The sequence below is a fragment of the Otolemur garnettii genome, unplaced genomic scaffold, assembly GCF_000181295.1.
Source record: "Otolemur garnettii isolate 467f Iridium unplaced genomic scaffold, OtoGar3 scaffold00145, whole genome shotgun sequence".
NCBI classification, from domain to species: Eukaryota; Metazoa; Chordata; class Mammalia; order Primates; family Galagidae; genus Otolemur; species Otolemur garnettii.
In genome coordinates, this window is record NW_003852540.1 from 2,376,838 (window position 1) to 2,401,655 (window position 24,818).

Genomic DNA, 24,818 nt, shown 5'->3' on the forward strand with positions numbered 1-24,818 from the left:
CCCGCCACAACGCCTGGCTATTTTTTGGTTGCAGCCATCATTGTTGTCTGGCAGGCCCGGGCTGGGGACTCGAACCCGCCACCTCAGGTGTATGTGGCTGGCGCCCTAGCCGCTTGAGCCACAGGCGCCGAGCCTATTAACGCTTCTAACGTCCATTTCGAAGCTGTTGTGTTGGGGGACAACTCAAGGTCCCAACCCCCAGGGTCACTGATCCTGGAGGAGAATATTGACCCTTAAATTTTTTTTTTTTTTTTTTGTTAAATTTGTTTTGTTGGTGTGAGTCTCAGAAACAGAATAGCCCTTGTAGGCCCCTCTAGGTTTATGGTGTAATTCACATTGGTATTTCTGTGCTGAGATCAGAAATTGGCATAATTTCTGATTTGGTTCCTGGAGTGGCACCAAGAATATTTTCTAAAGAACGAATCGTATCCAGCTTCAAGTCCAAGGTGTGGAAACCAAGCCCAGGCAGTCCCAACCTCTTGCTTTTCAAATTTGATTTGCACAAATGATATTTGAAAATTAATATTTACCTCAGCCCAATTTGTGTTACTTGGTGGTGAAATTGGAGCAGAAATAATCTTATTTGTAGCTTCCCTCTTCATGCAGTGGGCAAATATTTGTTAAATTGGGATTGAGATACTATAGGAGATTAAAACATGGAAAAACTACAATAGAATTTATGTTTAAAAAAACAAAGAAAAAACTTGTTTCAGTTGTTGAAGTTGAGGAAATGGAATGGAGACTTGATATTAGAATTATTTTGGATGTTAAGTGAGCACTTAGTTTTTGGCATTATATTATCCAGGAGTTTCAAATTAATGGCAACAATAGATGATCTGTGGACATCTTAAAGGAGGACACAGCCTGTTCTCACATGGCTAGCTTCATAGTGCATGTTTCATTCCTAGGCTTATAAACATATAAATTTGCCTACCCTTTAGTTCATTTCCCTTTTTATATATCTGATTCATAATTATTCTCATTGTATGTCCTTGATTCTAAATTAAATTACGTGTATTATGTGATAATCCACGTGTAGGAAGCAAGGTTATAGTCATTTATTTTGAACAGAATTGGAAAAATTGGTTATGTTACTCAGCAAAGGACTCCCTAAGGCATTTACATTATGAAGTTTGAGTTTGTGGTTGATACAGTATGTTCTTTCTTTGAAGGTTTTGTCAAACAACTTCATATTTTAAATTTGAAGTGCTAAAAAAAAACCGTAGACTTTGATACATTAAGGAAATGAAGCGAAACCTAAATGAGAATTCCACTCGAAGTACAGCAGGTATTGAACATCTTTTATTTTTAAATTTTATGTATTTTGTATATACCGTGTAAGACTTACATAGTTGTAGATGGAACATTTTGAAAGGAACTTGTAAAAATACTGAACTAGTCTAACCTTTTGCTTTTTAGGTCTAAGGAAGTAAAATAAGGCAAAACATAATAGTGGTTGAGATGGGAATAAGATCCAACTTCCCTGGATTTATTCTGGTGTTCTTTCTGTAAATTCTATGTGCATGGGTTATTCTGTGCTGAATGCAAAGAAATAAATCTATTTTTATTTGTTTTTGTGATTGACTTGTTAAAAATATTTCCAGAAGCAGTTCTAGCTTTCTGATAGCTTCTCTACCATTTCTGCTCCCCCCATTTTTTTTTTTTTTGAGACAGAGTTTCACTTTGTCAGCCTTGGTAGAGTGCTGTGGCATCACAGCTCACAGCAACCTCCAGCTCTTGGGTTTAGGGTGATTCTCTTGCCTCAGCCTCCCGGGTTGCTGGGACTACAGGCGCCCGCCACAATGCCTGGCTATTTTTGTTGCAGTTGCCACTGCTGTTTTAGCTGGCTGGGGCCGGGTTTGAACCCATCACCCTTGGTATATGGGGCCAGTGCCCTACCCACTGAGTCACAGGTGCTGCCCGCAAGCTCTCCCAATTTTTTAGTTAGTATGAGGACAGGGGGTAAGAATGATAGGAGTGATAATGCTACACAATGAATAGAATAATTATTATTTGTGGTGGATGTGCTGTGTTCAAGACATTTTATTATACATATTTTTTGCAATTTTTGGCCAGGGCTGGATTTGAACCCACCACCTCCAGCATATGGGACCAGCACCCTACTCCTTTGAGCCATAGGCGCCACCCTATTATACATATTTTAATTTAGTCTTTTCACCAGTTTCTTGAGATAGGTTATTATTATCATCCTTATTTTATAGATGAGAAACCAAGGCCAAAAGAGGTTAAAAAACTAATCCATGAAGTCGTAGAACCAAGATTTGAACCTAGGAATCTGGCTCCAGAGTCCTTGCTTTTAATCATATGTTATATTGGGCCATAGTTTAAGGAAATTGCCCAAGTTCATACTCTGAAGTTGTAATTCAAAGTTCCTTTGAAGGCATAGTTCAAACTCAGGCAGTCTGACTTCAAATCCCACATAATTCTACCAGTCTTTCATCAGACACCTTTCACAGAGTCTATATTCTCTCATGGTATAAATGATGTTGGGCCGGGTTGTGAATGGAATAGTGGCAAGAGATCTGAACTGAAATTTAGTAAGCTTGGATCCTATCTATATTCTCTTCCACTGACTTTCTCTGTAGCAGTGGGCAAGTTTTCTGAACCTCTTTACCCTTTAAATTTCCTAGTAAGTTTTAAAGTTGATATGTGGTGCATTTGACCTGAATTGAGATCCTAAATTTCCCATCTGGAAGAATTAGAGTATTTATTCTCATTTGGATTGAATATTATCATTCTTCAATGCATTCTCAAAAGATTCATAGAAAATACCATTGTGGACATCTGGGATGCTTGTTAAAATTGCAGAGTTTGGGTTCCAGGCCAAATCTATTAAAATAAAACCTATGAGAGTGTGGTATAGGAACATGTATGTTAAGCAGAATCCTAGATAGACCTTAGTTGAATTAAACTAAGAACCATGGCCTGAAAAGGTATCCTACCCTAGTCTAAACAGTGGTTAGGGTTTTGGAAAGCATGGTTCCATATTGGGTTCTTCCTCACTTCTATTGTGCTGTAACTGTCCCCTCCACAGGATATGGTCATTGGCAAGCACAGGAGGGAAAGAAAGAAGACAAGTAGGGAATTTGGAAAGGGTTGGGGAATAACAGAGGATATGGGAATTATTTCCAAACAAGAGAAATTAAAACAATGTTAATAAGGTACCATAAAAAAGAACTTAGGAAAGACAAGGTATTAAGGTTCTTAATAAGAATGTAAAAACTGGGGGTAGTGCCTGTGGCTCAAAGGAGTAGGGTGCTGGCCCCATATGCTGAAGGTGGTGGGTTCAAACCCAGCCCCAGCCAGAAACTGCAAAAAAAAAAAAATGTAAAAATCAATCCATGGTATAGAAACTTATCTATAATAACCATATTAACATATAGAAGTAGGTGAATTAAAATTGTATATTGTATATGAATATGTAATTATTTTGTAACTAGATCTGGTTATTTTCCTGTTATATACTGATACATTGGTTTATTCAATTTAGGTTGCTTGCCTGTACCATTGTTCAATCAGAAAAAGAGGAACAGACGGCCATTAACTTCTAATCCACTTCAGAATGATCCAGGTATTAGTACTGCATCTGATGGTTATGATTTCCCTTCTCTACCCACAGGTAAGGTAACAAGTAAGTTGAAAATTTTCAGGAAATAAAAACTAGAATTTTAGAAAATGACCAATTCTATTTTATTGTAATGAAAATAGAATGTGTTTTTTTCTTTTTTCCACTGTCCACATATAGAAATTACTTGGCTTTTTTTGAACATTCTAGTCAAGGACTTTCAATTTCCTTGTTTGCAAATGTGGCTTAGCATTTAAATGGAGTGTCTTAGGTCTGGAGCCTTTGTTCTAATGAAGTAGTGACTACATTGAAAAATGTTATTTTTTTTTGTAAAACTATGTGAATATGGTAACTTATATATTTGGCAGTAAGGAATGGGGAAAGTTGATCTTCCTCAGGAACAGGGATAAGTGTGCTTGGGAACACAGGAAAAATGGCAAAAAAATAGACTTTAGGAAGTTCAGAACCCCAGGAATTTCTGGTGCTTGGCCTTAGTCTTCTTTCTCTTCTTTTGGCAATTTTGTTTCCTTCATTTGTTGGCTCTTTATCTCTTCTATGTGTCTCTTTATTCTCTGAATGTGTCCCCTTGCCCCCCAGTCCCCATCCACAAATTTATATGTTGAAATTTAATAGCTAAGGAGATAGTATTAAGAGGTGGGGTCTTTAGGAAGTGATTAAATCATTAGGGAAGAGTGACTTAAAGGAATTAGTGACTTTATAAAAGAGGTGTGAGAGAACTATTCCCTTCATAAATAGTACTTCTGTATGTGACGACACAGAAGGAAGTACCATTTATGAAGCTGAGAACAAGCCTGTATCAGATACTGAGTCTGCTGTTTCCTTGACTTAGACTTCTCAGCCTCCAAAACTGTGAGAAATAAATTTTTCTTATTTGTAAGTTACCTGATTTAAGATATGTTGTTATAATAGCCTAAATGGGCTAGGATACTTTATTATCCAAGTTGCCTTCCTTTTAGTTTTAACTAGCACATGGACTAAATTGCCCTTGCATAACCTTTTAGTTCTAATTTTCAGAGGTCATAGGTAGACTTCCCTCTGTATCTCTTTTTTTTTTTGAGACAGAGTCTCACCGTATTGCCCTCAGTAGGGTGCTGTGGCATCACACTGCTTGTAGCAACTTCCAACTCTTGGGCTTAAGCGATTCTCTTGCCTCAGCCTCCCAAGTAGTTGGAACTACAAGTGCCCATCACAACATTGGGCTGTTTCTTGTTATAGTTGTTGTTGTTTCGCAGGCCCAGGCTGGGTTTGAACCCGCCAGCCCCAGCGTATGTGGCTGGCACCCTAACTGCTGATCTGTGGGTGCTGAGTGAATTTGCTCTATCTCTTGAATCAAAGTCCAGAGACAGAGAGAGAGCCTCTGGTTGAGCTAATCTTTTAAGTGAGACCATTAAGATCCTAGCTTAGCTTTGTGATTATGTCTCTTTCCTCTGAACCAATTTGCTGTGGTGGTGGGTGTTGGTATTTCTTGTTTGTTAACTTTCTTTTATTTCTTTCTTTCTTTCTTTTTTTTTTTTTTTTGAGACAGTTTCACTATGTGCCCTAGGTAGAGTGCTGCAATGTCACAGCTCAAAGCAACCTCAAACTCTTGGGTTCAAGTGATTCTCTTGCCTCAGTCTCCCAAGTAGCTGGGACTGACTACAGGTACCCGCCACAACGCCTGGCTACTTTTTGGTTCTAGTTGCCATTGTTGTTTGGCAGGCCCAGGCTAGATTTGAACCCGTCAGCTCTGGTGTATGTGGCTGGTGCCCTAGCCGCTGAGCTTGTTTGTTAACTTTTAATTTCCCTTTGGATGAAGGCATCAGCAGATAGAAATCCTGAAATATACTTGGTTCGTGCTGGTTATATGCATTTACATTTTAAGGGTACACTTAAAAAATCATTAATAGAATCTTATACAACTGGAATTTTTAAATATCTTTATTGTAGTAATGTTAATTTCATCTACTGTGTTTCCAGAGACCTTAATATACTTCTAAATCTGTAATTATTTTCCTCTTATATTTCAAAAATTTTAGGTATGAAATTCATATTGTCATTCTTACAGATAAAAAATTAGAAATTCACATGGATATGCACAAGCATGCATTTATCTGGTACTACTTTACCATTTAAAATATTTCTATAAGTAGCCTGAATGTTGATCTTAAAAAATAACAGTTTGAGATACTCAAGGAAATCTGTATTCCTGAGGTACTGAACTTTTCAAGCTCTCACCAGGATTACCATTGGTCAGATGTACAATAAGATTCTTATATGGAGTAAAACACATCAGTGTTTTTCCAATTTTTGTCTTGACCCATTAGGCTGGGGCACAACTGATTTTTTAAAAATGATCTAATTGGCTTTTATAATATTTGCAATTTGTGAATTAGGCAGTGTCCATTTATAGAATAGAAAGGCACTAAGCTGGACATAGCATGTTTTTGGAAGATAGCTTGAGCAGAAACAAGGAAACAGCATATTGTATAAAGCAGATTGTTAACATTGGGTTATGTCAGGTTTATTTCCTCGTATGGCTTAAAGTGGAGGGGGCTTCCTTACCATGCTAACTAAAACTGGCTTATATGGGGATTTGGCTTATCATCTTTCTCCTGATTTCTCAGAAGGTCAGATCTTACAGCTAAACAGCTTAGGTTTCAGTGTGGTGATGAGGAACCTTGAGAAGAGTGACTCTGTTTTGGGTTAGTCTGCTGAGACCTAAGTCTCAAGTTTGCTTTAGAGTTCACCTTGGCACAACTGATCTTTTTCATTTTAGATATATTTAGATATACAAATACCATTGTGTTACAGTTGTCTACAGTATTCAGTACAGTAACATGCTGTACAGGTTTGTAACCTAGGAGTAATAGGCTGTACCATATAATTAGCGTTTGCATAAGTACACTCTATGATGTTTGCACATTGACAAAATCGCTTACCAATGCATTTCCAGAGCATATCCCAGTTGTTAAGCAATGTGTGACTGTATCAGAGTATATCAACACATGGTAAGGATAAGATTGGATGGTCAAATTTTATGTTCTCTCTCTCCTTTGTCTGTCCATCACATACATGCACTATGCATATATACGTTTTGGGTTCTGACATATTTCTTTGTTTGGGGTGGGATAAATGAAGATCAAGAAACAACTGAATTAGACTGAATTTATGTTACAAAGTATAAGATACTATACTGGGATTGATTGTGGAAAAGATACAAATTAAATTATTATCTTTGTTTAAAATACAATGGGAAAGAAAGATGTCTATAAAAATTAATAAGACAGTCTCTGACAAATTCTACAAAAAAGTGCTATTGAAGAATAAGTCAATATCTTGTTTTCCCTCCAAGATTTTAAATCCCCTAAACTGAGTAAGTATGAAGTAATTATTTTGAAAAAATACACTCTGTCTTACTTTAATTTATATTACTTATATCTTTTGAGATTGGCCCTGGGAAGCTATGAATTCAGAGGTGGCTCCTTTAAAGAAAACAATGAACACAGGGTATGTGGAAAAAAAATAAAGCAATGAATGTGTGATTGTTGTTATTCTATGTATATTTTACATTTCTCAGTTTGAAAATAAACTGTTAATATTTAACAAGACTTATTTCCTTGAAAGGCAAATGCCACATTCAGTTTCTTATCCTCTGAGAAATCAAGATTGTAAGTCTAACACTATTCAATCAAATTCTGAAAGAAACCAGTATGGTTGGGGGTAAGTATACTTAAAATTTCTTTTTCTTCTATCCCGACTCATTTCTGTCTTCTCCTTCTGTCCCTGCTTCATCTCTTCTCCTTACTTTGATAGAATTTCGTTTAGAAAATTTCTATGCAACCGTAGCAATATTGGCTTTTTATAAAAGAAGATAACATGTATATTCAACTTTTAAAATAGGTAAATTTGGCAGTGATTATGTTTCAAAAGAATTCTTGTTATAGTGAAGTTTCTGCCAATGTTTATCATAATGAATTTATGATTTTGCTTATGGATCATTAATGACCAGATTGATAATAGAAATCATTGTATCTTAATGTTGGATGTATTTAGAAATTGAGGACCAAACCAAATGCTCCATCATCTTATCTCTTGAGATAGTCGCCTATCAGGTAAACAGAATGTAATAAGAAAGAAAAATGGAGGCATATGCATCTGCTATGATCGGGGCTCAAAACATAAAGAGGACTGTCAGGGAAATGGTGGGGGTACTTGCAATAAGGATCTAAATTGTTTAAATAGTATGAAAAAATAAATAGAAAAAGGACATAAATTATTTTTTAGGTTGGATTTTAGTATCCACAGATAAAAGGCAATATTGAAGGAAATAATTTTGGAAACAAAGTACTGGAAAAACAATACCAAACACATATCAGTTATTGTTAAGTACTTTGACATATTTTAATTCTTAGAACAACCCTGTGAAGTAACTCTCATTTGTATTAGATAAAGATCTTGTTTATTTTAGAAAGTCAGAAACTTTTTGTGTACTAGTTAATAAATGTATGGAAATAATATTTTCATTTAGAAAATTTAGTTTTGATTTTATTATTCATGCTAGTTTCCTCAGGACCAGTCCCTAAGTTTCTTCAGGACCAGGGCTTGAAACTAGGTCTAGTCAGTGATTTGAAATGGTCCATAGAGGCATTGTTCTAGCTGTAGATGCTAGAAGAAAATCCATTTTGAGGAGCATTCGACAGAGAACTAGGTAAGAGATTACAATGTGGACAGATAGCTAGTATTAGATATTCTGGTTTGAAGTGATAGATAGGTAAGACTGTTGAAATACAATAGAAAATTCAGGGGCAAAAAACATTTGAAAACCTAAGCATGCAGTTGGTAATCAGCTGAAGGTCCTTTAACATAGTTAAAGGTCTAAGCCTCAGGGTTAGGGTCTAGCCTAGAGTTGCCAGATAGCAAATAAAAATACAGGATGCCCAATTAAATTTGAATTTCATGTAATCAATAATTTCTTTTGGAGGCAGAGTCTTACTCCGTTGTCCCAGGCTAGCGTGCTATGGTGTCAGCTAGCTCATAGCAACCTCCAGCTCTTGGGTTCCAGCAGTCCTTCTGCCTCAGCCTCCTGAGTAGTTGGGACTATAGACAACCACCACAATGCTTGGCTAATTTTTTTATTTTTGGTAGAGACAGGATCTCGCTCTTGCTCAGGCTGGTCTTGAATGCCTGAGCTCAAGTGATTTCTCTCACCTCAGCCTCTCAGAGTGCTAAGGTTTATAGATGTGAACCACCATGCCCAGCACAGTCAATTATTTGGGACATACTTATATTAAAAATTTATTTGAAATTCAAATTTATTTATTTATTTATTTATTTTTGAGACAGAGCCTCAAGCTATCCCCCTGGGTAGAGTGCCATGGCTTCACAGCTCACAGCAACCTCCAACTCCTGGGCTCAAGCGAGTCTCCTGCCTCCGCCTCCCAAGTAGCTGGGACCACAGACGCCCACCACAACGCCAGGCTATTTTTTGGTTGCAGCCGTCATTGTTGTTTGGTGGATCCGAGCTGGATTCGAACCCGCCACCTTAGGTGTATGTGGCTGGCGCCTTAGCCACTTGAGCCACAGGCGCTGAGCCTGAAATTCAAATTTAACTGGACATCTTTTTTTTTTTTTACTGGCAGCCCTTTATCTGGGCTCTCTTGGGACATGGAATTTGCAAGGGCAATGTAGGCTGCCATTTTTTATTTATTATATTTTCCTCCTGTTTACTTTGGACTTAGTTCTTATTTTTCTAGTTCTGTTAGGAGTAAAGTTAGGATGTTTATTTGAGATCTTTCTTTTTATTTAAAGTAGGTGTTTGTTACTATAAAGTTCTCATAGTACTGCTTTTACTTTCCTGTAAGGTTTAATACGCTGTGTTTTATTTTTGTTTGAAGATTTCTTTTATTTCTGTTTTTATTCCCTCTTTGATCCAATGGTTGTTCAAGAGTGTGTTGTTTAATTCCTTTGTATTTGTGAGTTTTCCAGATCTTCAGCTGTTAATGATTTCTAGTTTTATACCATTGTGGTCAGAAAAGATACCACATGGTATCTTGTGGGCATGATTTTGAACTTAAATTTTCTAAGTCTGATTTTGTGACCTAATGTCACAAAATGTTTTGTGTGTGCGTGAGAAGAATGTGTAGGCTTCTGCTGTTGGGTGTCAATTTCTGTGTATGTATTTTGAGTCCATTTGAGTTTATAGTGTTCAAGTCCATTGCTCATTGATTTTCTGTCTGAATGTTTTATCCATTCTTAAAAGTGGAGTATTGAAGTTTCTTCCTATTATTGTATTACTGTCAATTTCTCCTTTAAGATCTGTCAATATTTGGTTTATATACTTTGGTGGCTCTATGGATGCAAATATATTTACAATTATCATTTCCTGTGTCTTCTTTTATCATTATGTAATGATTTTCTTTGTTGTCAGGAGACCATTTTTGACTTACAGTGTACTTCATCTGACATAAATTTAGCCACTGCTTTTTCTTTTGGTTGCCAGTTGCATGGAATATCTTTTATTTTATTTTTTTTGAGACAGAGTCTCACTATGTCACCCTTGGTAGAGTGCTATGGCGTCATAGCTCACAGTCACCTCAAACTCTTGGGCTTAAGCGATTCTCTTGCCTCAGCCTCACAAGTAGCTGGGAGTACAGGCACCCACCACAATGCCCAGCTATTTTTCTGTTGCAGTTGTCATTGTTGCTTAGCTGGCCCGGGCTGGGTTTGAACCTGCCAGCCTCAGTATATGTGGCTTGCTCCAGTACCACTGTGCTATGGGTGCTGAGCCTGGAATATCTTTCTTTTTTTTTAAATTTCAGATTAATATGAGTGTACAATTAGGTTACATTGTTTGCATTTGTCAGGCAAAGTAGAAGTTATAGTTGAGCTCTTCACCTAGGGGGTGTGCTATAGCTGTATATTCTTACATTGTGCCCATTAGGTGAGAGCTTACCAATCCCTCTCCCTCCTTTTCTCTCCCTCCTTTCCTCTCCTTTCTGCCCCCCTTGAATTTAATTATGTTTTCTTTTGTGTGATCATGTTGTTGTTAATCTACAAGTTTGAAATTAATATTGAGTACACGTGATTCATGTTTTTCCATTCTTGTGATAACTTTACTTAGATGAGTGTTCTCCAAATTCATCCAAGTTGTAATGAAAGATAGAAAATCTCCATCTTTTTAATGGCTGAATAATATTCCATGGTATAAATATACCATAGTTTATTATTCTCTTCATGTGTTGAAGGGCACTTGGGTTGTTTCCACATCTTTGTGATTATAAATTGGATTGCAGTAAACATTTGTGTGCAAATGTCCTTATGGTAAAATGATTCTTTTCCCTTTGGGTAGATACTTAGTAATGGGATTGTAGGAGCAAATGGAAGGTCTTCTTTTAGCTTTTTGAGGACTTGTCCTACTTCTTTCCATACAGGCTGTAGTAATTTGCAATCCCACCAGTGGGGGAGGAATATTCCCTTCTCTCAGCATCCACACCAGTATCTGTTGCTTTGGGACCTTGTAATGTGGCCATTCTCACTGGGGTTAGGTGATAACTCAAAGTGGTTTTGGTATGCATTTCTCTAATAATTAAAGACAATGAGCATTTTTTCATGAATTTGTTGGCCATTCATCTGTCCTTATGAGAAAAAATTCTGTTCATGTCTCTTGCCTAGATTTTAATGGGGTTCTTTGCTTTTTTTTGTTGATTTGCTTGAGTTCGTTGTAGATTCTGGTTATTAGCCCTTTGTAGGATTTGTAGCATACAAATATCTTCTCCCACTCTGAAGGTTGTCTCTTTGCTTTGCTGACTGTGTCCTTAGCTATGCAGTGGAGGCAAGAGCACACAGCTCTGTGAGCTTCACATGCAGTACAGTGATGTTGTCCTGCCCCAGTCGACAGTCTGTAGCATAGCACTGCTCCTCCTGCAAGCCCATTGTCCCCCCTGCTGCCATCTTTGACTCCTTGGGGTACACCGACTGATAGTTCTTGGGCTTTAGCCTCCACTGCAGCAGTGGCTGCTCTGGCTTCTGCAGTTTGCAGTCTCTGCCATAGCTACAGCCATCCTGTTGCTGATGTACTGTCATATATGAAAGCAGCAACTTGAACAGAACATAGGCTTTGTAAAGGGCAGTCTTACCCTGGCATCACCCACTAACTATATGCTGGTAATGACCTGATGCTATAGGCCTTGCTTCTGGGTACTAGTTCTTCCTTCACAAATATCTGGTTCTAGCAACTGCTTTTTCCTGGGGATCTTGTTGAACATCTGAACCTATCTTTGCCCTTAAGTTGAAGAATTTAAGGGAAATGCTGCTGCCTGCCATACTGAGGAAATACTACACCTTAGACTTTTCATGGTCTGGTTGGGGTCCTGAGAATCTGGCCAAGTATGATTGTCTTCTGAGGTGCATCTGTTGAAGGGACATACCCAGTGAGATCAAAGTACTGTCATTCTTCAGGGCTAGTCCTCATGATATTAATAGCATCCTAGTAAAAATATTTAAGGAAGTTTGATATATGCTTTACCAATAAGGAGTTGTAAAGCTGAGAGAAGTTTTTCCAGATGATAAATAATAAAAGTAATTTCTGTATTCATGAAAGAGGAAAGACAGAATGGTGTTTCTGTTTTCTTTATTGAACATAAAATTGCAAAACTGTTAGGTATGGTAGCATGTGCCTATAGTCCTAGCTATTCAGGAGGCTGAAGTGGGAGGATCACGTAAACCTAGGAGTTCCAGGCTAGCCTGGATAACATAGTGAGACCTCATCTCTAAAAAAATAAAAACAGAAAATTACGATATTTTTGTCATGTGAAGAGGCTATCAACAGTGTAAGAAAAAAGTTTTATAGAGGTGAATCAGGAGCAGTTTAATAATAATTATAATATTATAATTTAATATTTATAATTATGATTTCTTTTTCAGTATTTTTTTTTTTTGAGACAAAGTCTCACTATGTCACCCTAGGTAGAGTGTGTGGCATCATACCTCACAGCAGTCTTCAACTCTTGGGCTTAAGAGATTGTCTTGCCTCAGCCTCCCAAATAGCTCAGACTACAGGCGCTCACCGCAATGCCTGGTTATTTTTTGTTGAGGTTGTCATCATTGTCGTTTAGCTTGCCTAGGCCGAGTTCAAACCTGCCAGCCTCAGCATATGTGGCTGGCACCGTAACTACTGTGCTATTGGTGCCAAGCCAATTTTTTAGTATTTTCATACCTAATTTTGTACCTTACTTAACAGGTCTCCTCAAAATATGCAGTCTTCAAACCTCATAAAACTTAAGATTTGTTCCTGGTCACACGTAAACCTAAATCCTTTTTGGTTTATTTCCCTAGACAGGGGATGGATTGTATTGATTGCCTTCACCTGTGATATTTCCAGGAAAAATGAGAATTAAGGATTTGTGACCTGGATTAATTTTTCCCTATGGAACTCTTAACTAGCCCACACAGAAACTATACTTTTGATTTTGGCCTCATTGACTTTGTGTCTGGTCAGCTGATACATTATACTTAGATTAATGACTTTAGGCCTCAATGTAAAAGTTAGTAAAAGCTGTACCTGATTCATTAGTAGGGCTTCTAAGGTATTTAATAAAAGCATAAAATTTCTAATCAAATAGCTGTCTACCCTGCCTGTGTTTATTCTCCTTGTGATTTAAATGCACGGACAAGCCATAGTTTAACTTCTAAAAATTTGACTTTGTAGAAAATTTAAAAATAAAAGTAAAAGGAGTAAGCAAATGTCCTCAAAATCTTGCATACATGTATAACCACTATCATATGAAGGATGGTGTCTTTTAAAAGTACACTTTGTAGCACTGGGCTCCAAGTTGGGAGAGTAGTATTTACTGGGTTCTAGACTTGTCAATAATTTGTTCTATGACTTTGAGCAGGTTGCTTTTTCACTAAGGTTTGGTCTCCTCATCTAGAAGGAGAGGTTATAATATACATGTAGGGTTTTTGTGATGTATTTGGAATTTCCAGCTAGTTAATAGTTACAAAGCAGTTTCTAAATCAAATGTTACCATGTAAATGAAAGTTTTCATTATTAATTGTTCTTTTTAATTAAGAAAAAATATAGAGAAATAAATACTTTTTTTTGGTACTATTACAGCTACAAAGATGGCAGTAAAAATACCAGCTTGAAAACTTGGGATAAAAATGACTTTAGGCCTCAATGTAAAAGAACAAACCTATTTGCAAATAATGGAAGAAATTCTTGTCCAATGAATTTGGGAATTCAACAACAGAAACAATTAAGAATATCTGAACCTCCTAACCTATCTCACCACAGAGAAACTGAGGTACCTAAACAAGCACATTCATCAAAAACATCTGGCTTCACAATGAGAGGTCTAGACAAAAACAGTACAGTAAAGGCTTTTAAGTCCAATTTTCAACAAAATCAGTTTAAGAAGAAAATGTTGGATAATGTTCCAGAAGAAAATACTGTGAAGGTAAACATTTAAATATCAGTTAGTGACTTCTTTACATTTTTAAAAATGTGAGGTAAATAAATATTTAGACAGTTACTGAGATAAGAGCATTTGAAATTAATCCTACAGCATACATTACTTAATTAGCATAAATAATCCAGTTCCAATGGAGTAGATGGATGTTACTTTCCAATATATTTTCTAAAAGAGTATGAATGCCTCTTTTTACAGTTGCTTTAGAGTTTTCTATTGGATTCTGACTTTCACTGTTTGCAAATTATACAGATAATGGTTGTTTATCCGTTGCTTGCTGAAATAATCCAAGCTCTTTATGTTACTCTAAGTTTTCTTTAACAGAGGTCAACAGACTTTTCTGAAAAGGGCCAGATGTAAATGTTTTTGGCTTTGTGGGCCATACTCTGTATTGCAGCTATTCAACTATACCACTTAACTCTGGTGTTGTAGCTTGAATGCAGCTATAGACAATACATAATAAATGAATGGGCATGGCTGTCTTCCCCATACCTGTTTCTTAACCTCACTTCCTCTCTATGCTCAGAGCTCTAATTGTTCTTCATAAATGTCTTTTATATGTTATATGTATTCTTTATGTCCTCTTCCTTGCCCTTTGAGCAAATAGATTCTTCACCTGTCCTTCTCTGTGTTCCAGAAGTTTGAATCATCTCCCATAGTATGTCATCCTGGGATTCCTACTTGCTGGCTTCTGCTAGAGGTCAGCCGAAAGGAGTCACTAGTAGGACATCAAAAGGTGGAGGAGAGGTTGGGTTTTTCCATTCTTTCCCTCCATAAATGTTTTGTCACTAGAAGAGGCTGTATCCCTGCATGACACAGCCCCTCCATGAGTACAACTTTCATGGGTTTGATACTTTTATTTCCTTCCCTTGACCTTTCAGCCTAGGAATGGTAATAGCTTCTTACTGTTGTTTTAGGGTGCTTAGTTCCGCTATATTTATTCTGCCCATATGTCTGAAAAAGCCATCAAGGTAAATTCTGTTTTTTTTTTCCTTTTGAAAATATGACTAACACATGTTATGTGTTTGGTTTTCAACTTTATGTTTCCTTGTACACAAGAATGGTATAGCCATCTTATTAACAGTAGTTAAGTACGGCCATAATCTTCAACAGGAGAGATATTAGAATCTTTGTTAGGATGGGGATAAGGGAAAAATTATATTTTGAAAAAAAAATATCCTATCAGGTATTCTTCACAACTCTCACTGTCACAAAGGAAAGTGTCCTCCTACCCTTGAAAATTAGTATTTTAACACACTGTGTTCTTAATTGATCTTCAAACACAACAAGCACATTTAATCTCAGGGCCTTTGTACTTGCTGTTTCTCTCTGTCTTCACTTAACAAACCGTTTAAAATAATAACCTCAGTCTCTTTTTCTCCTTTTACCTTGTGTGTTTTTAAATGCATGACTATATCAGCTCCTGACATTTGTATATGTATGATCTTGTTGGAAGTAAAATCAATAATTTTCCCCAAAGTATACAAATAAATTGCAGGTAAAATAGATATGTGCAGCATGTCTAGATACACTTGACCAGTAGTGGTATCTTCAACTTTGAAAATTAATACATGGATAACATCTCTTATAATGTGAATATAGTTTTTTGGCACCCTCTGCCAGCCTGCTTGCTTGCTTATTTATTTATTTGACTCCCCCATTAGACTGTAAAATATATGAAGGCAGATACTTTTTCTATTTTGTTCTTTATTGTTTCCTTATTAGTTATGTTTGGGACATAGTAGGTGCTCAGTAAACAATTTAGAATGAATGAATATTTCTTGCTCTTCTCCTAGAGTGTGAGTTTATTAAGGAAAGGAATTGCCTCACCTGTGTTTGTCACAGGATCTGGCACATGATGGTTTAAAAATATTTGGTGCATGAAGAAATGAATGAATGAATGAATGCTCATGTAAATAATTCTATTCTTGGTTAATTGTCTCTGAGTGCATCCTGGTTTCTCCTCTTACAATGTACTCATACTGCCTTTAATTTAGGGAAATAACTATAATAAAATTTTCAGTAACAGTTCTTTCTATTTGCATTTGCCTATTTGTAAGGACCTAGAATCTTTACATGGAGGATAAAAGAGTAGATGAAAAAAAGAAAGATTTTTCTAATGCTATACTTTTATTTTTTCAAAAGGAAGCCTCATCGTATCAGTTACAGTTTAAGGAAAAAGATAATCCTTTAAGAATTATTTCTGCAGTTATTGAAAGCATGAAGTATTGGCGTGAACATGCACCAAAAACTGTTCTTCTTTTTGAAGTATTAGGTAGGTATAATATTTCACAAATACCTTAATAATACTACTACTGTATTTGGACACTAGGTTTTTTGACGTCAGTATGAATTTCTAGAAAAAAACAAAATAAAGATAAAAATTTTGCAAAAGCAGATTTTGATTTTCTAGAATTTTCTTCAATACCTTGGTTTGTCATTGATTTTTGTAAAGTATCTATTTCATTATTTATGGTAGTATCTTCTGATTCATAATGTTAAAATTGGAAAGACTCTTTTAAGTCATCTAATCCAACCCTTGAGGTAAGGGAGAAAATGGGGAAAATAATAAAAACCGACTGAGGCTCTTAGCACAGTGGTTACGGCGCCAACCACATACACCAGGGCTGGCTAAACAACAATGACAACTGCAACAAAAAATAGCTGGGCATTGTGAGGGGCACCTGTAGTCCCAGCTACCCCAGCTACTTGTGAGGCTGAGGCAAGAGAATCACTTAAGCCCAAGAGTTTGAAGTTGCTGTGAGCTGTGACGCCACAGCACTCTACTAAGGGCGACATAGTGAGACTGTCTCAAAAAAAAAAAAAAAAAGCCGACTGACTTGACTAAAATCGCAAAGCTAGTTGGCAGCAGAAATGGATTTAGAATCCAGCGCCCCTTATTTTTAATCTAATGTTCTTTCTACTATATCACACTAAATTTAGTAGTAATTTTGTACAAAAATACTCTGAAAGATCATTTGTTAAGAATTCTTTACTGATATGAGTAATTACCTTACAGTTAATCTGTTTTCTAAATTAATATTTAAAAGGGGAGGAGAAGAGTTTTGTAGAATATTTCCAGAATTTGATTTTACCTATAGTAAAGAGAAGTGGATAAGTTCTCACTTCTACAAGTAAGAAGTAGAGATTCAATGCATATTTCTTTCCATAGTTTAAATGAAATAAGCGGCCCAGGATGGGTTCAAACCATAAATAATATTTAATTTAATTTAAATTGTGAAATAATTCAAACATATAGAAAAATAGAGAAAATATAATAAATATCCACATACCCATAGGGATATTCAAATTCCCCATTCATTTTTCTTCTCTAAAGATAATCACTATAAAATATTTCCTGTCCATGCTTTTATAATTGTGCAATATACATCTAATTCCATAAATTTATATAATTGTTGTGTTTTAAAAATACACAGCTTGAATTTTCATCTAGTACTTTTGAGATTTAGCAATGGTGATTGATACAGATCTAGTTAATTTTCACGACTGCATACTATTTATTTTGTGACTATATTACAGCATATCCATATTAGTAACATTTGTTTTAGGTTTTTTTTTTACAAGCAATATTATAATAAGTATCTTAGTTCATGGCTTCTTTTATATACACATAGGTGTTTTTCTAGGGTATGTACCTAGAAATGGAATTGCTGGTAAGTAGGGTATATATGTTTTCTGTTTTATTAGATATCAACAGACTGCTTTCTCATATTTTTGCCCACAGATATGAGATTGTAATTTTTGCTAATCTAAGGTATATGAAGGTGGTAATTTAGTTTTTATTTTTTTAGCTTATATTTAAGTGAGTATGCCACATATTTTAAACAAGGAGGATGTTTCTATCATTTAGTCCTTTGTCCATAGGATTAACTTAGAGTGATAATAAATTATATATCCATGAGTATCAGGATCGGAAAGGACCTTTACAGGTTATATAATTAAATCATATGTTTGATACTTGAATTGTGTCTCTCTTACTCCTGGGAAATGTTTATCCAGTAGGTGGATTAATATCACAAAAAATGTGTAATTATTGAAGTTTCAGATTAAGCAAACTGTTATGACACATTTCTGGTTATTTCAGTTGTTCTGTATGAAAGCCAAATATCCCCACTTAGTCTATCCTTTCCTCTAATATCCATATAAAATGATATAAAACTCATCTCAGCTGAAGAAAATTTAGTTCTTATCCTAATCTTTCTGAAAATTCCTCGGAAGTTTCTGTTTCGTCAAGTTTATCATGATTTCCTGCTCCTGCTTCTCCTTAATTACCTCTTAATCACCATTTCTTCATGCAATTTTAGATCAGACTTAATTCTACCCCTAACATATTTTTTACTACTTCCTCAAGACAGTGCTACATATAACATTAATTTATTAGCATTTAAGCCAGTTATAAAGATTTGGTATATGGGGATGAGTGTATACGAGAATTGTAGAATAGACAACATACTTAATGTTGGATTTTAGGCATCATTTGGTAATATTTGTTGATTGTTGCTAATTGTCTTTTTATTTAGCCTGTTCCCTCACTAGCTTTACCCCTATGCTACATTGTTAGCATCTAGTCTTTTGGAATATAAACTCATCTCTCATCTTTATTTTTCTTCAGTTTAAAGTCAGCAGAAATGAAAAAAATCTGGAAACACACACACACGGAATCCTGTCCAAAGAAAAACACCTTGAATTTGATTTTTGGAATAATCTATCACTTCATTAACTTAATTTCTATCCTTGGTTAGTCCCTTTTCTCCCAAATAAAACAGTCTTATTTTTTCTGCTCCCTGAAGGATATTTAGTGAACTGGAGTTTTAATAATAGTCCCTGTGATAGACAGAATAATGGCACCCAAATGTCCTACACCAAAACCCATGAATGTTACCTTATATGGCAAAAGGGAATTTATAGATATAATTAAGTTAAGGATATTACAGTGGGAAGATTATTTTGGATTGTCTGAGTAGGCTCAATGTAATCATAAAGGTCCTTATAGAAGAGGAAGGTCAGAATCAGAGAGAGTTCAAAAGATGCTACCTTGCTGCTTTGAAGATGGAGGAAAGGGCTGTGGGCCAAAGAATGCAGGTACCTTCAAAAAGCTGGAAGAGTCTGAAAAGCTTCTGTACAGCTAAGGAGACAACAACCAAAGTAAATAGACAACTTACACAATGGGAAAGGATATTTGCATATTTTGAATTGGATAAATGCTTGATCTTAAAAAGAACTCAAATTAATCAATTTGAGAGAAATTGAAAATTACTGTTGAGAAAAGCAAACATTCCCTTACATCAGTGGGCAAAAGAAATGACTAGAATCTTCTCTAAAGAAGACAAATGAATAGCTAACAAACATGAAAAAATGTTCATTGTCCCTAAATATTAGAGAAATGCAAATCAAAACCACTCAGAGCTACCATCTGACCCCAGGAAGAATGGCCCACATCACAAAATCTCAAAACTGCAGATGCTGGCATGGATGTGGAGAGAAGGGAACACTTTTACACTGCTGGTGGGACTGCAAACTAATAGAACCTTTTTGGAAGGAAGTATGGAGAACCCTTAAAGAACTCAAACTAGACCTCCATTTGATCCTGAAATCCCATTACTGGGCATCTACCCAGAAGAAAAAAAAAATCATTTTATCATAAGGACACTTGTACTAGACCAGTGGTTCTCAACCTTCCTAATGCTGTGATGTATTTTCATAGTTACAAAGGGGTCATGCCCACAGGTTGAGAACTGTGCCTAGACTGTTGAAGGCAGCTCAATTTACAATCACCAAAATGTGGAAACAGCCTAAATGCCCACCAATCCAGGAATGGATTAACAAGCTCTGGTATATGTATACCATGGAATATTATTTAGCCATTAAAAAGATGGAGACTTTACATCTTTTGTATTAACCTGGGTGGAAGTGGAACACATTATTCTTACTAAAGCATCACAAGAATGGAGAAGCATGAATCATATGTATTTAATTCTGATAACAAGGACAATTAATGACCCTAGTACATGGTGGGAGGTAGATGAAGGAGAGAGTAGAGAAAGATTTATCTTTATTTATTTTCCCTTTCTCTGCTCTCTCCTTCCTCTACCTCCCACCATGATAAATCTTTCCCTTAGGGGGATGGGGGGGTCACAGTGTGTGACACATCTTTTGGGGGCAGGACACAATTATAAGAGGGACTTTAACAAATGCAATCAATGTAACCTGGTTCTTTGTACCCTCGATGAATCCCCAGTGATAAAAAAAAGAAGCTGGAAGAGTCAAGGAAGTAGATTCTACTCTAAAGCCTCCAAAAGGAACACAGTCCTGATGACTCACGGTTCTCCAGAACTAGAAGATAATTTGTGGTGTTTTAAACTAGCCATTAAGTTTGTAGTAATTTGGTATTGCCTTCTCTTTTTTCTTTTGTCCAGTTATTTATGTATTTATATTACATATACTTACTTCATGTGTTTAACTTTCACCTAAAAATAATTCCAGTTTATCTCTTGTCACCATTAAAGACATTATTATATGAAATGACACTGGATTCACAAGGGATGTAGGCAGTGACTAAAGCACAGTATATTAGTTTTCTATTGCTGAAAAACAAAATATTGGAAAACTAGTGGGTAAGAAAAACACTCATTTCTTAACTATAAGTTCTGGGGGTCAGAAGTTAGTATGGGCTTGACTGGGTTCTCTGCTCAGTGTGTCACAGGCCAAAATCAAGATGTTGGCTGGGTTGTGTTATTATCTGGAGGCTCTGAGAAAGAATCCACTTCCAAACTAATTTAGGTTGTTGGCAGAATCCAGTTCCTTGCAGCTGTATAGCTGAAGTCCTGGTTTCCTGTCTGGATTTTGGCTGGTGTCCTCTCATCTTCAAGTCACCCACATTCTTTCTCACATGACCTCTCCCCATCTTTTATGCCAAAGGAATCTGTTTTATAATCTTCTGATTATGTGGGCCCTTTACCTGTATTTTATTTCCACACAGCAGTTTTCCATAGATTCTTTGTTTTTGTCCTGGGCCCTGTTTGTGATAGCTACTTGTGTGACCTTAAAATAATATTATTATCCTTTTTTATAATCTTACTTTGTTCAGTTTCCACTTTAGGCTTTTTGGAGATTTCCCTATCTCTGGACTGTAGAATTCATATTAAGTCTTGCTCATTTTGTCTGAAAGCATATTTCTTAGCTGATTAGTATGTCCATTTCTGCTCTGTGTTGAAGCTTGACTTAATTCTTATTCTATTTAGTTCTTACCAGTAGCCTTATAATATTGGAATTATAATTATTTTAGTAAAAACTAAAATATTTAGCAATTTGGTTGTCAAAATTCTCTAGACTATGAATTCTTATACTACATGGTCACATTCTCAGATGTTTCTTCTGGTTATTATTTTCCAGAAATTAACAAATCACATATCATAATTTCTGATGGAGTAGCATGCCTGTCACTGAAACACTGAACCATGTAGAATAATGAAGAATAATGAAACATGCTCATTAGATTAAGTCAGGCATGGCTCACTCCTTGATTTGGGGGCAGGGACAAATCCTGTTTTTGCCATATGACTAAGAATGCTAGAGAATAGGAGAGATTAACCTGTGTCTTTTTGGGGAAATGGAGGCTGGCCTCAAAAAAACAAATGTCCACTACCAGTATTTAGTGGATGGTTATTAAAATGAATAATGCCATCATTTGATAAATTATTATTTTATCAGATATTCAAAAGAAGTTTGGACATTGAGTCTCCAGTGCCTAACATATCACTCTATATAACCACATGTACTTGCTGCTTAGCTCCCACTTGTAAGTGAGAATGTGAAGTATTTTTTTGTTGTTGTTCTTGGGTTACTTCACTTAGAATAATGGTTTCCAGTTCCATCCAGGATGCTCCAAAAGACTGATGCCTGAGTAGTATTACTTGGTATTGATGTATATGCCACATTTTCTTTATACACTTACCAATTGGGCAGTTAGGTTGGTTTCATATCTTTACAACTATGAATTGTGTTATGATAAAAAGCTTAGATGTCTTTTTTATAAAATGACTTCCTTTGGGTAGCTTCTCAGTTCCTTTCAAAATCCAGTGGAATTTCAGGATCGAATGGTAGATCTCCATACTGTTTTACATAGAGGCATACTAATTTATAGTCCCACCAACAGTGTATAAGTATTCCCTTTTCACTGCATTTGTGCCAGGATCTATTTTTTGACTTTCTAATAATGGCCATTCTGACAGGTGTAAGCTGGTATCTCATTGTGGTTTTACTTTGCATGTCCAGAATGATTAGAGATATTGAACATTTTTTCATATTTATTAGCCATTTGTTCTTTTGGAAAAATGTCTTTTTTTTTTCTGCCCTTGGTAGAGTGCTATGGGTGTCATAGCTCACAGCAACCTCAAACTCTTGGGCTCAAGTGATCCTCTTGCCTCAGTCTCTCAAGTAGCTGGGTCTATAGGCACCTGCCACAATGCCCAGCTATTTTTAGAGATGGGGTCTCACTCTGGCTGAGGCTGGTCTCAAACTCCTCAACTCAGGCAATCCACCCGCTAGGCATCCTCAGCCTCCCAGAGCACTAGAATTATAGGAGTGAGCCATGGCAACCAGCCCTGTTCATGTCTTCTACCCATTTTTTTTTAAACCCTCTTTTTAATGGAGTTTGATGGATATTTTTCTTCCTGATTTGAGTTCTGTATAGACTCTGGATATTAGGCTTTTGTCAGATTTATACTTTGCAAATATTTTTTCCCATTCCATAGGTTGTCTAGCAGAAGATTTTTAGTTTAATTAAGTCCTAGTAATTAAACTAAATAGTTTAATTATTAACCTAGGCCATCACCGAAGTTTTTCCTGGATTTTTAAAAAATATTTTTATGGTTATCAGTTCTTACAATTAAGTCTTTAATCCATCTTGAGTTAATTTTTATGTATACTGAGAGTCAAGGATCCATTTTTATTCTTCTTCATGAGGTGGCCCAATTTTTCTAGCATTATTTATTAAATAGGTCATTCTTTCTTTAGTGTGTGCTTTTATTTCCTTTGTCTAATATCAGTTAGTTGTAGGTATTTGGTGTTACTACTGCGTTCTCTTATTCTGTTCCATTAGTCTGTGTGATGCTGGTGCAATGCTGTTTCAATTGCTATAGACTTGTAGTATAATTTGAAGTCAGGCAATGTGATGTCTCTGGATTTATTCTTTCTCTTAGGGTTGGTTTGGCTATTCATGCTCTTTTATAGTTCCATATGAATTTTAGAGTTGTTTTTTCTAATTTTGGGAAAAATGATGTTCATAGTTTGAAAGGAATAGCATTGAGTTTGTAGATTACTTTGGGCACTGTGGAAATTTTAACAATATTCTTTCAATCCATGAACATGAAATATTCTTCCATTTGTCTATGTCATCTATGATTTCAGTCATCAGTGTTTTGATAGTTCTCCTTGTAGAGGTCTTTCTTCTTCTTGGTTAAGTATTTTTCCAAGGGGTTTTATTTTATTTATTTTTTTTTGCAGCTATTGTAAATGAGATTGAGTTCTTGATTTGATTCTCAAATTGGTTGTTACTTGTGTAGAGAAATGCACCTCATTTGTTTATGTTGATTTTGTAACCTGAGACTTTACTGAACTCATTTTTCAATTCCAGGAGTCTTTTGGAGGATTCTTTAGAGTTTTCTAATTGTAAGATTATATTGTCAGCAAACAGGAATATTTTAGCTTCTTTTCCAATTTAGACCTTCTTTCTTTCTTTCTCTTGCCTGGTTGGCTGGCAATGATTGCTGATCATGATCTCATTGCTGGCTATGATTTTCAGTACTATGTTGAATATAAGTGTCAAAAGTGGGCATCCTTTTTTTGTTCCAGTCTTGGGGGATTCTTTCCACTTTACTCCATTCAGAGTGATGTTGGTAGTGGATTTGTCATATATAGCTTTTATTTTTATTTGCGGTATGTTCCTTCTCTTGCTAGTTTGTTAAAGGTTTTTATCATGAAGAGGTGCTGGATTTTATCAAACGCTTTTTCTGCATTTATTGAGGTAATCATAATGTTTTTGTTTTTAATTCTGTTTATGAGGTGAATCACATTTATTGATTTGAATATGTTGCACTATCCTTACATTCTTGGAATGAAACCCATTTGATGATGTGAATTATTTTTTTGATTTGCAGTTAGAGTAAGTTTGTTAGAATTTTGTTGAGGATTTTTATACTGTGTTCTAGAGGAATATTGGTCTGTAGTTTTCTTGTGTCCTTTCCTAGTTTTGGTAACAGAGTGACACTGGCTTGTAGGATGATGTAAGGAGGATTCCCTTTTTCTTCATGGTATGGAACAGTTTTTAGTAGGATAGGTGCCAGTTCTTGTCTGTAGGTCTGGTAGAGTTTGGTTGTGAATTTGGTCCTGGGCTTTTGTTGGTCAGGAGATTTTTAAATTACTGATTCAATCTCACTGCTCATTGTTTGTCTGTTCAGGAGTTTCCTTTCTTCCTGATTCTTGGTTGGGAGATTGTGTATTTTCCTCTAGATTTATCCATTTTCTCTAGATTTCTAGTTTTTGTGCATAGAGTCATAGTAATCTTGGGTGATGTTTTATATTTCTGTGTAAGTTATATCTCCTTTCTCATTTCTGATTGAAATTACTTGAATTTTCTCTCTCTTATTGGTTAATATAGCTAGTTGCCTATTGATTTTATCTTTTTTTTTTTTTTTTATTGAATGGTAACTGTGTACATTGATGCACTTTGGGGGTACAGTGTG

The 24,818-nt window shown here is 35.8% G+C and overlaps 1 protein-coding gene across 4 annotated transcripts in view; it reads left to right on the forward strand.

Annotated features, from left to right (window-relative positions):
- The first annotated feature begins 1,170 nt into the window (after positions 1 to 1,170).
- The window catches only part of SPATA22 (spermatogenesis associated 22), a 43,799-nt gene continuing 20,151 nt past the window's right edge, over positions 1,171 to 24,818 (forward strand). Inside the window, exons 1-6 of one of the 4 annotated variants that reach the window (XM_003799060.1) lie at positions 1,171 to 1,288; positions 3,512 to 3,640; positions 7,033 to 7,093; positions 7,211 to 7,306; positions 13,701 to 14,043; positions 16,201 to 16,330. In XM_003799060.1, coding sequence (XP_003799108.1) covers positions 1,246 to 1,288; positions 3,512 to 3,640; positions 7,033 to 7,093; positions 7,211 to 7,306; positions 13,701 to 14,043; positions 16,201 to 16,330 — 802 coding nt within the window. In that variant the 5' untranslated portion in view covers positions 1,171 to 1,245. The remainder of the gene's footprint in view (positions 1,289 to 3,511; positions 3,641 to 7,032; positions 7,094 to 7,210; positions 7,307 to 13,700; positions 14,044 to 16,200; positions 16,331 to 24,818) is intronic. The other 3 variants (XM_003799063.1, XM_003799062.2, XM_003799061.1) reach the window with 3 other exon arrangements.